Here is a 16,462-nt window from a genome sequence, read left to right on the forward strand (position 1 = left end):
GGTTGGAACAGGAAAGCTGTTCCAGGAGGGCTGTGGACTCTCTGTATGAGGAGATCTCAGAAGATCATAAAGGGCAGCTGCTCATCCTCCCAGATGGCTTCCTGTGTGGTGTTGCAGTAGGACCAGGCTGGCTCCTCACCTTCTCAGTAGACACATGAGGCCCCGGGAGAAGCTGGGAGATAGCAGGGGCGATGGTCCTACTGGAATGTAGATAGCATCCTTCTCTACCCCTCCTGCTCAATAAGCCTTGGTGGCAAGTCTGCTTACGAACCTGGAGTCCACAAGAAATAGGAACGTGGACAAAATCCAGTTGGCCCCAGCCAATCCCCTCAGAATGAGAATGAGGCTAATCAAAGGGGTGAAAGAACTTAGGATGGGATGGAAAACACAACTGCTTCTAACTGTAGCCCACCAGGCTCCTCTGTCCATGGAATTCTCCAGGCAAGAATGGTAGAGTGGGTTGCCACGCCCTTCTCCAGGGAAACTTCCCAACCCAAGAATTGAACCCAGGTCTCCTGCATAACAGGTGGGGTTCTTTACCCTCTGAGCCACCTGGGCAGTCCCTCTAAGGGATCGGGCTCCCTCTTCTGATCTGTCATCAGGTGGTCCATGGTACTGAGACTTCAGAGAGTGGTCACAGGCTAGAACCTGAAAGCAACTCTTCCAAGGACCAACAAACTCTCGTTGGCACACGATTGTACCTCTCATCCTTTGCATCTGTAGACACTGGGTACATCGGCAGGCTCGAAGCACACTGCTTTCAGTTCATTTTAATAATGTTAAATTTACATCTTGCAGAGTCAAGAGTCACACTTACCTGCAGGCTGTAAACAGGGGTCCTTCCTCTCAGAGGTAAGAAGTCTGCATTCTCACACAAGGCCGAAGAAGCCATTAGTGGACTGAGAACCTCAAGGGCTCTAGCTTTGTTGTGAGCAGCCTGGAGCCCTGAGCAAGGGAAAGCCAGCCTAGTGAACAGCCAAAGCGAGGTAGACGCCTTCTCAGATCTGCTGCCCAAAGTCCTAGCAACAGGCTTACAGTTTGCAAGGGAAATCCATTTACTTCTGTAAATCCCAGAACAGCACATATAAATAAGTTCTGGAGTGGTGGTGGAAGAAGCAGCAGTTGAGAGCTGGAACATCAGTAACAGAGATTTTGATGTAAGAAAAATACAAGTCAACCTCTCCAGGCTTCTGATTTTTCTATACATGTATACTATGGATTCTTTTTAAACATGGGCTTTGCTGTTTAGTCACTATAGTCATGTCTGACTCTTTCGTGACCCCCTGGACTATAGTCCACTAGGCTCCTCTGTCAATAGGCTTTCCCAGACAAGGATACTGGAGTGGGTTGCCTTGCCCTCCTCCAGGGGATCTTCCCGACCCAAGGATCAAATCCATATCTCCTGCATTGCAGAAGGATTCATATTTATACAATGATCAGTTTAATAAATATTTTTTAAAAAGTAGAGAAAGACGTCCTTTTCACTTACATTGGGGAAAAAACACCTAATTTACATTTATATGGCATATGACTTCCACTTGAGATCATGAGAGTCATAATTAAAGAACATTCGTGTTTTATAAAACTCAAAGGTCAGAGATGTCATATGACAATTTCTTAGGTACACAGCATTTTACATTTGCTTTTAAAGACCTCTTTGCCTTGTATTTATTTCTAACCCAACATAGAATATATTTTTCCCTGTTTAAAATAAAGACATTATTAAATTGACCTAATGTAAACTTTCATTTTCAAGCTTGCATTAAATAGCTTGATAACTTTTTTTTATAAGTTTTTAAAATAAGCCATCTATTTTACACACAGCACAAATTAAATTTCTTTCAAATCTGCTTCAGAAAGAAAAGAATCTTTCCACCATGGTATTTAATTTCTTCATATCTTGTGCTCATTAAATCAGAAGTTAATAGTACATAAATAAAACGTGGCTTTTACTTTATGAATTGCACGTAGAGTGCACTCATTTAAACGCTAATAGAGAAAATGAGAAAAGCCCTTTTAAGCCAACCGTGCAAGCCCAGTCTTTTCCTTTTCCTTCCTGCAACTGAAGATATGATGAGCTTGAGCACCTTGAACGTTTAATTTAAAAACGAATTATACTATCAGATGGTCTTTGCATACTTAAATTATCTAACTTGATGATCAGTGTTTTTTCCTTATTATTATTATTATTTTTAATTTGTATCTTCTTTTGTCAGCGACTTACACAGAGCGGGGAGACTCCGGTAGCTGATGCAGCAAAACTGTACTGGATGTTTGAAAGAACCAGGCAATCTGGAATTCTTGGTGTGATGCTCACGGTGCTACTTTATGTCCTACTGTTCATCATTTCGTCTCTGATTTTATATGTGTATTGTCTCAGGTAAGGTGTTTCAGTCCTGTTCTTCAGAGCGTTCAGCCTCCAGTCTTGTTATCTGTTGAGGCTGTGAGAACATGGTTAACGAAGAGAACGTAGATCCGCGTCTCCATGTCTAAGGTAGAAATCTCTTTCTTGTGTGTAGAACAGCCAAGAAATTATTTGAGCTTTGGGAAATGTCTCCTTTATAGGGAGAACTAATTTTGCTGTGAATCATTGCACTTGTTTCTTAAACCAAGGACCAACAGGAAACAAGGAGCAATCCCATGATACACAATGACATTCTGGAAATTTTTGTGGAAGACTTGTCTAAATTTCTCTTTTCTTCACTCTTCCAACTCACTTTCTTCCCTCTCTCACCACTCCTGCCAAAATCACCATGAGAAGAACCATCCTTCAAAGTTGAGCCCGAATATCATAGAGGTAGACTTGACAGGTTGTTAATTTAGCAAGCAAAATACATGGGTGGAGAAAAGCAAGGCAAGTCCAAATACAAGGCTGTATAAAAGTGCTGGGAAGACTTTCCCCTCCGTCGATGGCTTCCTTTGCTGGCAGAAGCTTTTTGTTTTGATACAATCCCACTTGCCCAATTTTACTTTTGTTGTCTGTGCTTTTTAAAAGTTTTAAAATTATTGCCAAAACTGATGTCATGAAGCTTTCCTCCAACATTTTTTGATATACATTTTACAGTTTCAAGTCTTACATTTGCACTTAATCTATTTTGAGTTGGTTTTTGTGGATGGTTTAATATAAACATCACATCTTACTGTTTTGCATGTAGATATCCAGTTTTCCCAATACCATTTGTTGAGAAGACCACCCTTTCCCCATTGTATACTCCTGGTGCCCTTGTTCAAGATCAGCTGACTGTATGTGCATGGACTCATTTCTGGGCTCTCTAGTTTGTTCTGTTGCTTTATGTGTCTACGTTTATGCAGTGCTGTACTTTTGTAATTACTGTAGTTTTATAATATGATCCAACAATTGCAGTTCTGGAGATTTATTCAAAAAATTAAAATCAGGACCTTAAAGAGAAATTAGCACCCCCCCGTTCATCAGAGCACTATTCACAATAGCCCAGCTTCCCCGGTGGTTCTAATGGTAAAGAATCTACCTGCAATGCAGGAGACTCAAATTTGATCCCTGGAGAAGGGAATGGCTACTCACTCAAGTAGTCTTGCCTAGAGAATGCCATGGACAGAGAAGCCTGGTGGGCTACAATCCACAGGCTCACAAAGAGTCAGACATGACTGAGCAACTAACATTAACTCCTAACGAAGCTGTAGAAACAGCCTAAATGTCCATCAGTAGATGAATGGGAAAAAATGTCGTATATACTTACAATGGAATATTGTTCAGCCTTAAAAAAGAAGAGAGTCCTGTATTATGTGACGACACGGATGAATTTTGAGGACATTATACTAAGTGAAATAAATTAGTCATTGAAGGACAAGTACTGCATGATTCTACTTACATGAGATATCTAAAATAGTCTAAGTCACAGAAGCAGAATAGAATGGTGGCTTTCAAAGGCTGAGGAAATGGAGAAATAGGAAGCGGCTATTCAATAGATAGAAAGTTTCAGTTATGCAATATGATTAATTTCTAGAGATCTACTGGGCAGTATTTTGCCTCTACTGTGCACTTAAAAAATTACTAAGAGGGTAGATTTCATGTGAAGTGTTTTAAACAATTTTTTAAAAAGTGCTAGAAAGAGGTCAACACAGAAGTCTCTGGGAACATGGAGGAAAGGAACCTGCCCAAGCCTGGACGTGGTAAGGACAGTAGCCAAACATTTCAGTTGAAATATAACATTTGAGTGATTTTTGAAGTCTTCATATAATTTAGCTAGAAGGAAAACAAGTATGTAGGCAAAGAGACTCCGAACTCATAGGAAGCTCATCTTGGGGAATAATGCCAATACAGATTTGTGCATGTTGACTGATTTAAGTTTGAATTCCTAACCCAGACGTTAAAGCAACACTCCTAACTCTTCTGAGCTTTTGGATTAATGCTGTCAAAACATGTGATAACCCAGTTGGCATCAAAGAAATACAAAGGAGCTCAAGGCTGTGGTGCAGGCTTCTAAGAGATCATTTTGTGTAGCTCTGGGCGCCAGAAGTTCCCCAGTGTGGGGACTGGCTGTACAAGCTCCAGCTGGGACCCCATGGAGTTGGGCTGACTGGATCTCATTTCTCCAAGAGCCGGAGTGATTTCTTGCTGAAGAATTTCTACTAGAAAAATCCTCACTTTCCAGAGCTCTAGGAGAAAATTTGACTGGGATGCTGGTTCCTTGCCTCTGTGCAAGCAGGTTCTTGAGCTGGGTGTAATTACTTTGGATTTTGTAGCTGTAATAGAAGTATCGATCTTTTTAATGATTTTTGTTATTATAGGTAGAATATATGTGGTATATAAAATTGAAACTATAGAAAAGAGTAAAAAAATAAATTAAAAACACCAGTAGTTTGTTAATTACTTACATTATTAATCTTTTGATAAATTCATTTCCATCTTTTCCTGTGTATGTTTATTTTTACAAAGTTGAAATTATAACTTCATATGTCGATTTTTCATTTGTTTTGGTTTCCTTTCAATTGCAGTGTAGCTAATTTACAATGTTGTGTTAGTTTCAAGTGTATAGCAAGGAGATTCAGTTATACATATATATGTATTATTTTTCAGATTATTTTCCATTATATATTATTACAAGATATTGAGTATAGGTTCCTGGGCTATACAGTAGGCCCTTGTTTTTTTTAATCATTTTATATATAGTTGTGTGTATCTGTTAATCCCAAACTTCCAATTTATCTTCTCCACATACCTCCTACTCTCAGTCTTGGTAACCATGTTTGTTTTTTATGTCTGTGAGTCTCTTTCCATTTTGTAAGTAAGTTTATTTGTATCATTTTTTTAGATTCTACATATAAGTGATCCCACATGATATTTTTTCTTATATATATTGATTTAAACTTAATGTTATATGATATTTTCATATTCTTTACTTCATGAGCATGTAATGCCTATACAATATTTTATAGCATATATGCAGTATAAAATATTTAAATACTACTTTATTCCTGGATAATAGAATTATTTTTCATTTTTGTGCGTCTTATAAATAATTCTGGTGAACATCTTAAGACTCAAGGTCTTGCCCTCATTTTCAATTACTCTTTGAGTAGAGTCTTAGAGACCTAGACATTCTGGTTCAGAGCGCTGATGTTTCTAAGACATCCTATAACTAATTTGAGATTGTTTTCTAGAGAAGTTGTATAGATTTATGCTTTCACCACTCTGCGCAGGGAAACAGCAAATTGTGTTCATAGCATGCATTAACCTTTTGTAATCTAATGGAAGAAACAGAATCTCATCCTTTTCTAAACATGCATGCATTTTTCAGTCACTAAATATTCTCAATATGTTTGTCACCCATTTTTATTTTCTCTTTTATGAAATGCCTTTTAAGGGTCCCTTTTCCTTTCTTTCTAAGTTTTTATTACTAAGTTATGCAAGTTTAATATATAATGGCAGTATTAACTCTTGTGTCATACTTTAACAGATATTTTCCCCATTTGATAATTACCTTTTAAATGAATTTTTAATTTTGAAAAAAATATAATTTATATACAGTCAAGTCTTTTGATCATTCTTGTGTCTTATTTAAATAGCTCTTAATCAAAAAATATATCCCCATTAGAAATTTTACAAGTGTTTGCTTCTATATTTATTTAGACATTATTTTCAATGAACTCCTAATCATAAGCCATGTAGAATTCATTTGCTGTGTCAAGATCTAAATGCAGCATTTTTTTAAAAAAATTTCTCTGGTCTGTTCTTTGTTTGCATTATCTTTAAATATTAACTCTTTTGCCATTTTATCTTACTGGCTTTTCTTTTAAGTAATTTTAATCCACCAGCTTATGTTTCAGATATAACAGACAGAGTTTCTCTTTTCTAGAATTTCTTTTCAAAATTTTACCTGTTTACCAAACTTTTATAGATGGCCATCTATAGGCATTGACTCAAGGAGAAACTTTGAAGACCACCTGTATCTCTGAGGTTGTTTACTGCATATTTGGCTCTGCAGCATTCCTCATAACCCTTTCAAGTAAAACTTCTCTTGATTTCATACAAATCTTTTAACTCTAAATTCTTTATCTGAATAATCCAAAAGATCTATAGTTTGCACACATCTTTTTTTCTTATAATATGCAGAGAATGAGAAACCACACTTTAAATGTCAGTTAGATTTATTCAGGCTTTCATATTCCTGGAAGTGGTACACAAGTCTGAAAGACTGGTACTTGAGTTAATTGTTAATTAGTTTTTGGGGTGCTGATGTCTTCTTAATCATTGTCTTAATAGTCCCAAATAGCCTTATAAGTTTTAGCTGCTGTCATTTATTACTTAGTAAAATTAATTTAGATTGAAACAATTTAAAGACCGATTTTGATGAGAGTATTATGATCATGTTCATTGTCTAGGGAATATGTATAAGATAACCAAAGATTTTCCACTTCTGAATCAACCTTCTTTACAATTTTCTTTATTAAAGCAAACTGGTATTTACCATGTGGAGGGAAAAGTTCTAAATATTATCTAATTAATATATAGCTAAATAATTTCATCCCTCTTAAATTGTTAGTCTGGCCTCACTGTAACCAGATGATTTTTGACTATATATATATATAATGTCTTGCCCTAATGTGTGTTAGCCACTCAGTCATGTCTGACTCTTTGTGACCCCATGGACCATAGCCTGCCAAGCTCCTCTGTCCATGGAATTCTCCAGGAAAGAATACTGGAGCAGGTGGCCATTTCCTTCTCCAGGGGATCTTCCTGACAAGGGATCGAACCTGGGTCTCCTGCATGGCAGGCAAATGCTTTACCATCTGTTGTTGCCGTACTGGCTTCCTATTGTTTTTGCAAATATAAGGTCTCTTGACCGGGGCCAAGCCTTCCCCACGTATATGACCTTAATGCTCTGTGTCTCCCCATTCCTCTGTCTTGAGGGTTCCTTTTCATCCATCTCTTTCTAGGAATCTTCCCTATGCCCTCCCTTCCTAGTTGTAAGTACTTGGCATTTGATAGGTGTATGTGGATATTTGCTGACTGATTAAATGCACAATAAAGGAATGAATGAGGAAGATGATTGTCCACTTACAAACATGAACCTACATACACGTTGAAAAACATACACTTAAAAACTCAAAACCCATGGTAGGACAGCCTGTGGAAACGGAGATTTGCGGGGAGCGGGTAAGTAAGTCTTGACTACTTTCCATTGTGTGCACATTTTTGTTTTCTGTATTTCTTTTTCCTTTTACTAACATTACTTTACCTTCTTTGTTTTATTTTTCTTCTTTATGCCTTCCTTGTATTTCCCCTTTCTCTATTTAGTGCAATTTCGTACCAAAGCCATTTGGGTTTTAATTACTATTAACAGGATGGTGGGCTTCCCCAGTAGCTCGGTGGTAAAGAATCCGCCTGCAATGTAGGAGACCCGGGTTCAGTCCCTAGGTCAGAAAAATCCTATGGAGAAAGAAATGGCTACCTACTCCGGTACTTTTGCCTGGGAAATCCCATGGGCAGAGGAGCCTGGCAGGCTACAGTCCATGGGGTCGCAAAGAGCTGGACACAATTTACTGACTAGTCAGCAAAAATAGCAAACAGAATGGTGACTACTCAAGGGTTTCCAGAAAGACAGTGAAAACTTTCTGCACACGTATCAGGGCTTCAGTGTCATTTGCTGTTCAGTTGCTAAGTAGTGTCTGACTTTGTGACCCCATGGACTGCAGCACACCAGTCTCTTCTGTCCACTATATCCTGGAGTTTGCTCAAATTCCTGTGCTTTGACTCGGTGATGCTATCTAACCTCCTCATCAGTCATACACCTCATCTAAAGTGTTCAACAATTCTGCTAAAGAATATGTGGATTTTAGAAAAAATTTTTAAATATTTAAAAAATGAATGAATGAATTTTGGCAAGCATGTGCTTGTCACTCCATAAGCTTGACTGTTTGCATGATGTCTGTTTGGATCTGTACCTGCCACAGTCTAAAGTATTTATGCCAGTAGATAAAGTACTTTTCCAACTTATATCACAAGCACATTGACTACAACATGTATAAACCCATATTGCTAAACTCCTTTGTAAGTTCTGGAGTTAGAAATAAGCAATCAAATTTGATTCTTCTTCATTTTAATATATGTTTTTGGAATTAGAGTTATTTAAAGTTATAGACTCCATCCTTTTCATGACCCTGAAAATACTATGTTAACTAAATGTTCACACTTGTCCTTTTTAGCTTTAAAAGAAATGCCACATGCTAGTTTTCTATAAATGACCCACATTCAGACGTGAACCAAACATAATAGCTTCTGCCATTCACCAAGCAGTGAATTGCTGCAAATGTAGGACACAGGGCAGAGGACTTTGTAAATTACTTTGTTTCATTGTCCATCACCAGAACCTCTAGCATAATATGTGACCTGTTTCTATAAACAATAATGCCTAAGGCTTTATAAACAGGTAGAATGTAGTTTCTACCTTAATTACCTTTTGAAGAAATAATTTTAAAATGTAAAAGTTTTAGTCATATTTGCTAAAAAATTAAAATTTTCAGCCATCATCATGTAATGATGTATATTTCAATAGAATATCATTAATTTTTAGCTTTGTATTAAAAACAAACCTAAAAAAATCTCAAAAGTTATACAGTGAAATTTATATTCTTCATTTAAATTCATTAATCAATAGAATTTTTTTCATATTTGCTTCTCTTTGTTTCATCCAATGTGATCCAATATCTTCAATTTTATATAATTCAATCTGATATTTATACACACATGCCCAAAATGGCAAAAAAAAAAGGAAAAAACTGTGTATATGTGCTGTTTTTAATTATTCCAAAATAACAAACTTTCATAACTAAATATGATCATGAAAAGGTTATATTTATTAAATTGAAACTCTTTTTACGTTATCTTAATAGAATTATTCTAACATTCAGTTGGGCTCTTTAACTTTCTAAAGAGAATCAAAAAAGTGAATACTAGATGTTCAGCAACTTTGATCAGTGTGGACTGCATAAATATCCAAAAGGGATAAAACAGCACACTTTTAGATAAATGTTATATTGCTTACTGATTTTATTATCCAGTGGTTTACAGAATTATCAAAGTTCAATTTACTTTTAAATTTTGTATACATGACCATAGACTGTTTTCTCCTTTTGTGTAAGCTGACTCTCAGTAGACTCTGCAATCAACTGTAGCCCACCAGGCTCCTCTGTCCATGGGATTCTCCAGGCAAGAATACTGGAGTGGGTTGCCATTCCCTGCTCCACAGGATCTTCCCGACCCAGGGATCAAACCGAGGTCTCCTGCATTGCAGGCAGTTTCTTTACCATCTAAGCCACCAAGGAAGCCCATAGAGTTGAGAAATATGCTTTTCGAAACTAATAAAGGTTGCTAAGTTGATTCATTATTAACTCATAGTGAAGTTTTCGCCGGGAAATGACACTCAAAGTGGCAAAATTTTTTTTAATTAAATGTAATTAAACCAGGGGCTTCCCTGGTGGCTCAGATTGTAAAGAACCCACCTGCAACGCAGGAGACCTGGGTTTGATCCTTGGATCAGGAAGATCCCCTGGAGAAGAAAATGGCAACTCACTCCAGTATTCCTGTCTGGAGAATTCCATGGACAGAGAAGCCTGGTGGCCTACAGTACATGCGGTCACAAAGAGTCAGATACAATTGAGCGACTAACACACAAACTTCACATAGTTTCCATGTGGAAGCTGAGGTTCCAGTATTTTGGTCACCTGATACAAACAGCTGACTCATAGGAAAAGTCCCTGATGCTTGGAAAGATTGAGGGCAGAAAGAGAAGAGGGCATCAGAGGATGAGATGGCTGAGTGGTATCACCGTTGCAACAACATGGACTTGGGCAAACTTCTGGAGATGGTAAGGAACAGGGAGGCTTGGTGTGCTGCAGTCCATGGGGTCGCAAAGATCAGACATGTCTGGGTGACTGAACAACATCAACAACAGCTTTCCATATTCCAGGGTGTCATTCTGTTCTCTGTTAAAGCATTTGTTTGCCATCCTGTAGATCCTGGCTTGGATGTTTTTTATAATCATTCTTTCACACAGAATGAAGGAGATATAAAAAGGAGACAGTCATTTCCTGGGCAAAAGGAACAGAAGCTAGCAGGAATAGGACTGTGATTCCTAATTAATTCAAAGTTAATTGCATTGTTGATAATCCTGCACTTAAAATCTTCATATAGAAAATGTTTATGGCAGCAAATTGACAGTAATTTAACTACATTAAATCTTACCACCATTAAGAGAAAAAGATGAATGTTACATTAAACAAGCTTAAGAGAATGGTAAAGACTAGCTCTTGTTTAACAAGACAACTAGCAAATCATTCAAATGGCCGACCTAGAATCTCCAAGCATGGAAAGAATAGCAGTTGCATTTCAAGATGGCACCAAGCCATATGGACCATCAGAGATGCCGGGTGGCAGTTTTGCGTTTACAGTCATTTCTCAGTATCCAAGGAGGACTGGTTCTAGGACTCCTCTGGAAAAGATGTTCAAGTCCCAGACTTCCCTGCTCATCCAGCGGTTAAGACTCCACGCTTCCAGTTCAGAGAGCATGGGCTTGATCCCTGGTTGAGGAACTAAGATACCAGATGCCACTATGTGGCCACAGCAAAAAACAACCAAAAACACCCAAAAACAAAACAAACAAAGAGAGATCTCAAGTCCTAGAGTCAGCCCTCCGTATCCTGGGGTTCCACCTCCCAGGGTTCAACGCACTACAGAATGCAGAGTGTGTATTATTTTGTGATACATTGTAGGCTGAAGTCATGGATGGAAAAAGATAGGAAGGATGACTGAAAATGTATTGAAAAAAATCCGCGTGTAAGCAGATCTGAACAATTCAAATCCATGTTGTTCAAGAGTCAACTGGGTTTAGAGTTATCTCTAGATTATTTATAATACCTAATACTATGTAAATGCTATGTAAGTAGTTACTTGTGTACTACAAATTCAAGTTTGCTTCTGGGAATTTTCTGGAATTTTTTTTCAAATTTTTTCCAATCCCTGATTTGTTGAATATGTAGTTACTTGTGTACTACAAATTCAAGTTTGCTTCTGGGAATTTTCTGGAATTTTTTTCAAATTTTTTCCAATCCCTGATTTGTTGAATATGTAGATATAGAGTTTGCAAACAGAAGGCTGACTGTATTTCCACTCTGTGATGAATGAAAAATAGTTGGGGAGGTGGGAAAACACCGGCATCATATTTGACAGGAAGAGTCAAAACATCTATTATGCTATTTGGGAACAATTAAGATAGAGGCAGTTATTTTTACTGAGGAGTCAGATGATGGAATAAAATGAACTTTAGAGTTAGCGCTGAGTTTAATTTCTCTCTCTGCTACTTAAAAGCAGTCAGACTAACTTTTTTGATTTTAATATGTTAATATGTAAATAACAGGATTAAAGTAAGGCTAGATAACACAATGTATGTATTATAACTATTAAAACAGGAAAACAATAAGTTTACATTTTATTATCAAGCTCATTTAGAGCACAAGATAATTATCCTAACCATTGAAAGAAAATATTTAAAATTCTCCACTTTGTATAGAAATAATTTCCATGTGATCCTTAACTAGCTTGATAGTCCAGTTTATATTTGGGCATCTTGTAAAAACTTACTTCTCTTATGGGTAGTTTATTACAACTGTGATGCATTGGGGTTCTTGATCTGGCCTACAGAATGTTAGTGACACAATTCTGTCCTTAAACTGGTTCCATGAAACAAGTGTCTGCTAAGTCACAGGATAAATATGGTATTTCCCCAGAATTTTAATTTTACTTAAAGTTTTTCTTTCTTTTTTTTTTTTGCCACACTACATGAGATGCACAATCTTAGTTCCCCAACCAGGGATTGAACTCATACCCCCTGTAGTGGAAGCAAAGCATCCTAACAACTGGACTGCCAGGGAATTCCTAAATTATACTTATACTTTTACAAAAACAAGTATTATATTAAAACAAATACGTTGGTAAATTAGGGATAGAATACGCATCTTCTCTTCTCTGATCTTAGAAGTAATTTGTGGAAAAGTTTTAAAAGTATTGGTTAAATTAATGTTTATAATTCAGCTAAATGTTACCAATGAAATATTAATGTTTTTCAGTGAGATACATTGCTGCCATTTTATCAACATCACCAGAAAAATGTGCTTTTCTAAATGAGTACTTGGAGTTGGTTTCAAAAATGGGAAAGGATTAAATGAGTAGTTCAACAGGTTAGATGTTTCACCAGATTTATCCATTTATGGATTCATATTGTAAAGCAAAACCTCTGTGCTAACTGAGCTGGTGACACGGCTCTAAAACCAACTCGCTGAGAAAAAGTAAATCCAAGCTTAAATTTCCTTTGACAAATCCCTCACATTTGAACTAATTTGGACACTCATATACAAATTAGTGGCTAAATATTTCTCATTTTTCAAAAGTCTATAACTTAGAATAAGATATCTTAGGCTTCTAAGAGATAACTATAAAAATCCCAAATTGTTGTTGGATTATGATATTTAGCAGAGAAAATTATTAAATCACAATCAAATAATTTCTGAAAAAGAAAGGGCACTAGTGAATTAAATACATAGAAATTTATAAAAGAGAAAACATTATTTAACCTTTTTGGGAAAAAAGCAAACAATTATTTTGGGGAAAAAGCAGATAAATATTTTTTGTTTTTTAGATTACACAATGATTCTTGGATATTAGACACATTTCAGCGCATCCATAGTGAAGAAAGCAAGTTTTTTATACCATACGATTTGGAGATTTCCAATCAAGAGCTAAGCTATATCATAAAAAGATCTGAGCAGTGGAGAGGACTCAATGGTGAGAGAAGGAAGGTGAGTTGGCTTGAAGTAGATTTGCATTTTCATTGTACAAAGGACACTCATTCTCTTAGCATGTCAGCCAGTTGTTAAATTTGCTGTCATTGCTCTCACAACCATTGACTGTTGTATGCGATGCCACCACTGTACAAATCCTGCCACTAAATTGTATATGGATGACTTTTTTTATTAGTTGAATTGAGGAGACACAACTATGTGTTTCGTATTGTCCAGCACTCTAATTTTCTTATAAAAATATTTGTTCACAACTGCTGTATATATATGTTGGGCAAAATGACACAAGGATTGTGAAGAATATAGAAGACTGCGTTTCCACACATGACATGATCATCAGCTTTCATGTGACTTGGAGTGAACAGGAGGAGGGGAGTATTATTTCTGCCTTTCTGCTGTGATGCCTTTGTCAGCCAGTTCCCTAGATTAACTTCCCTCTTTTAGTACTAATCTCCTTGCCTTTTCATTGGCTCCACCAGCCTCTTCTGGTTAGTGTCAGTGTCTCATAGGGCTCTGTACTTGGGTCTTTTCCAGTGAGTCAGTTCTTCGCCTCAGCTGGTTAAAGTATTGGAGCTTCAGCTTCAGCATCATTCCTTCCAATGAATATCCAAGACTGGTTTCCTTTAGCATTGACTGGTTGGATCTCCTTGCAGTCCACGGAACTCTCAAGAGTCTTCTCCAGCACTACAGTTCAAAAGCATCAATTCTTGTGTGCTCAGCTCTCTTTATAGTCCAACTCTCACATCCATACATGACTACTGGAAAAATAATAGCTTTGACTAGACAGACCTTTGTTGGCAAAGTAATGTCTCTCATTTTTAATATGTTGTCTAGGCTGGTCATAACTTTTCTTCCAAGGAGCAAGTGTCTTTTAATTTCATGGCTGCAGTCACCATCTACAGTAATTTTGGAGCTCAAGAAAATAAAGTCTGTCACTCTTTTCATTGTTTCCCCATCTATTTGCCAAGAAGTGATGGGACTGCTTATTTAACTTATATGCAGAGTACATCATGCAAAATGCCAGGCTGGGTGAAGTACAAGCTGGAATCAAGATTGACAGAAGAAATATCAATAACCTCAGATATGCAGATGACACCAACCTTATGGCAGATAGTGAAGAAGAACTAAAGAGCCTCTTGATGAAAGTGAAAGAGGAGAGTGGAAAAAGTTGGCTTAAAACTCAACATTCAAAAACTAAGATCATGGCATCTGGTCCCATCACTTCATGGCAAATAGATGGGGAAACAATGGAAACAGTGAGAGTCTTTATTTTTTGGGCTCCAAAATCACTGTAGATGGTGATTGCAGCCATGAAATTAAAAGATGCCTTGCTCCTTGGAAGAAAAGCTATGACCAATCTAGACTGCATATTAAAAAGCAGAGACGTTACTTTTCCAACAAAGGTCCATCTAGTCAAAACTATGGTTTTTCCAGTAGTCATGTATGGATGTTGGGCTATAAAGAAAGCTGAGTGCTGAAGAATTGATGCTTTTGAACTGTGGTGTTGGAGAAGACTCTTGAGAGTCCCTTGGACTGCAAGAAGATCAAACCAGTCAATCCTAAAGGAAATCAGAACAGAATATTCATTGGAAGGACTGATGCTGAAACTGAAGCTCCAATACTTTGGCCACCTGATGTGAAGAACTGACTCATTGGAAAAGATCCTGATGCTGGGAAAGATTGAAGGCAGGAGGATAAGGGGGTGACAGAGGATAAGATGGTTGGATGGCATCACCAACTTGATGAACACCAGTTTGAGGAAGCTCTGGGAGTTGGTGACGGACGGGGAAGCCTGGCCTGCTGCAGTCCATGAGGTTTCAAATAGTTGGGCACGACTGAGCGACTGAACTGATGATGGGACCGGATGCCATGATCTTAATTTTTTGAATGTTGAGTTTTAAGGCCACATTTTTCACTCTCCTCTTTCCCTTTCATCAAAAGGCTCTTTAGTTCATCTTCACTTTCTGCCATAAGGGTGGTGTCATCTGCATATCTGAGCTTATTGATATTTCTCCCAGCAATCTTGATTCCAGCTTGTGCTTCCTCCAGCCCAGCAGATAGCTACTCAAGTACCACCTGACAAACTAATTATTCTCTTGGACTCAGCTTAAGTGTTTTCTTTGCAGAGCCTGCCAGGGAGGACTAACTCCTTTTTGTTAAAATTGCCTATCTTACTTGACCCTTCCAGCATCTAAGAATTAACTTTCCATATGACCCTCTTTCTCTTTAGACTAAAATCTTCTTGTGTAGTAAAGTGATATTTTCCTCCAACTTTGTGTCCTCAATCTCTAACAGGTTCTGCAGAATATAGTACATTTTTATTGTTTATTTGCTCAGTACATAAAAGAACGTGTGCATGAAGCACTGAATTATTAAACATATTTAGTCTCCCCATATAATAAATATAAAATTACCCCATTCTGTTCTCTACTTGATATAAACCTAAACATTTTCTTAAAAAAAAAATCCACATAGATTTACTAATAATATACTCCATACATCTTGAATTCTGTTAATTTAATAATTAGTTTAACATTACAGCAGACATTTTGAGACCACTGTCCTTGACTTTACCATATATTCATTTTGGTTTCTTCTTCAAATCCTTGACAAACAGTGTGCTTTTTAAAAGGCCAAAGTGGCTGAAAAGATCCAAAAAATTAAGTGAAGTGTACTTTCTCTCTAGTATAATTTCAAAGTGCCTGGGGTAGGTAGAGTTCATTTTACTTCATCATTCAGTTTTACAATATGGAAGTTTAGGAATTTGGAAGCCATCCAATGATGAGGATGAAAATGATTTGAGTTGAACATGAGACTTCAGAGGAAAATAGAAAATTATTTTATTACTTATTATTTTCATTTTAGTTAAAAAAAGAGAAAGAATTAAAGAGGGAGAGATGGGCAAAGATGGGAAGAAAAAGAAGGAAAAGAAGAGGGGCGTGAGGGGAGGAGGGGGAAATAAACAAATATTTAGGTGCTGGAAGGGAAATTAAAGGAGATGGAAAAATTCTTTAATTCTTTAAAATTAGTATTTATTCCCTTCTTTGTTAAATCTCTTAGCTGACACATGATAGACAGGAGTAGAACTCAGGAAGAGTGTCACTGGAAGTTTGAGTCCATCATGCTGACT

General features: G+C 37.0%; 1 protein-coding gene across 1 annotated transcript in view; it reads left to right on the top strand.

Moving 5' to 3' along the window:
• LOC145519051 (uncharacterized) overlaps positions 1–16,462 on the top strand; it is a 238,044-nt gene that overhangs the window by 161,620 nt on the left and 59,962 nt on the right. Inside the window, 2 exon segments of the mRNA XM_081524284.1 lie at positions 2,217–2,380; positions 13,173–13,332. Coding sequence (XP_081380410.1) covers positions 2,217–2,380; positions 13,173–13,332 — 324 coding nt within the window.

This window comes from Giraffa tippelskirchi, chromosome 8, assembly GCF_054371585.1.
Source record: "Giraffa tippelskirchi isolate mGirTip1 chromosome 8, T2T-mGirTip1v1.2.pri, whole genome shotgun sequence".
Lineage (NCBI taxonomy): Eukaryota > Metazoa > Chordata > Mammalia > Artiodactyla > Giraffidae > Giraffa > Giraffa tippelskirchi.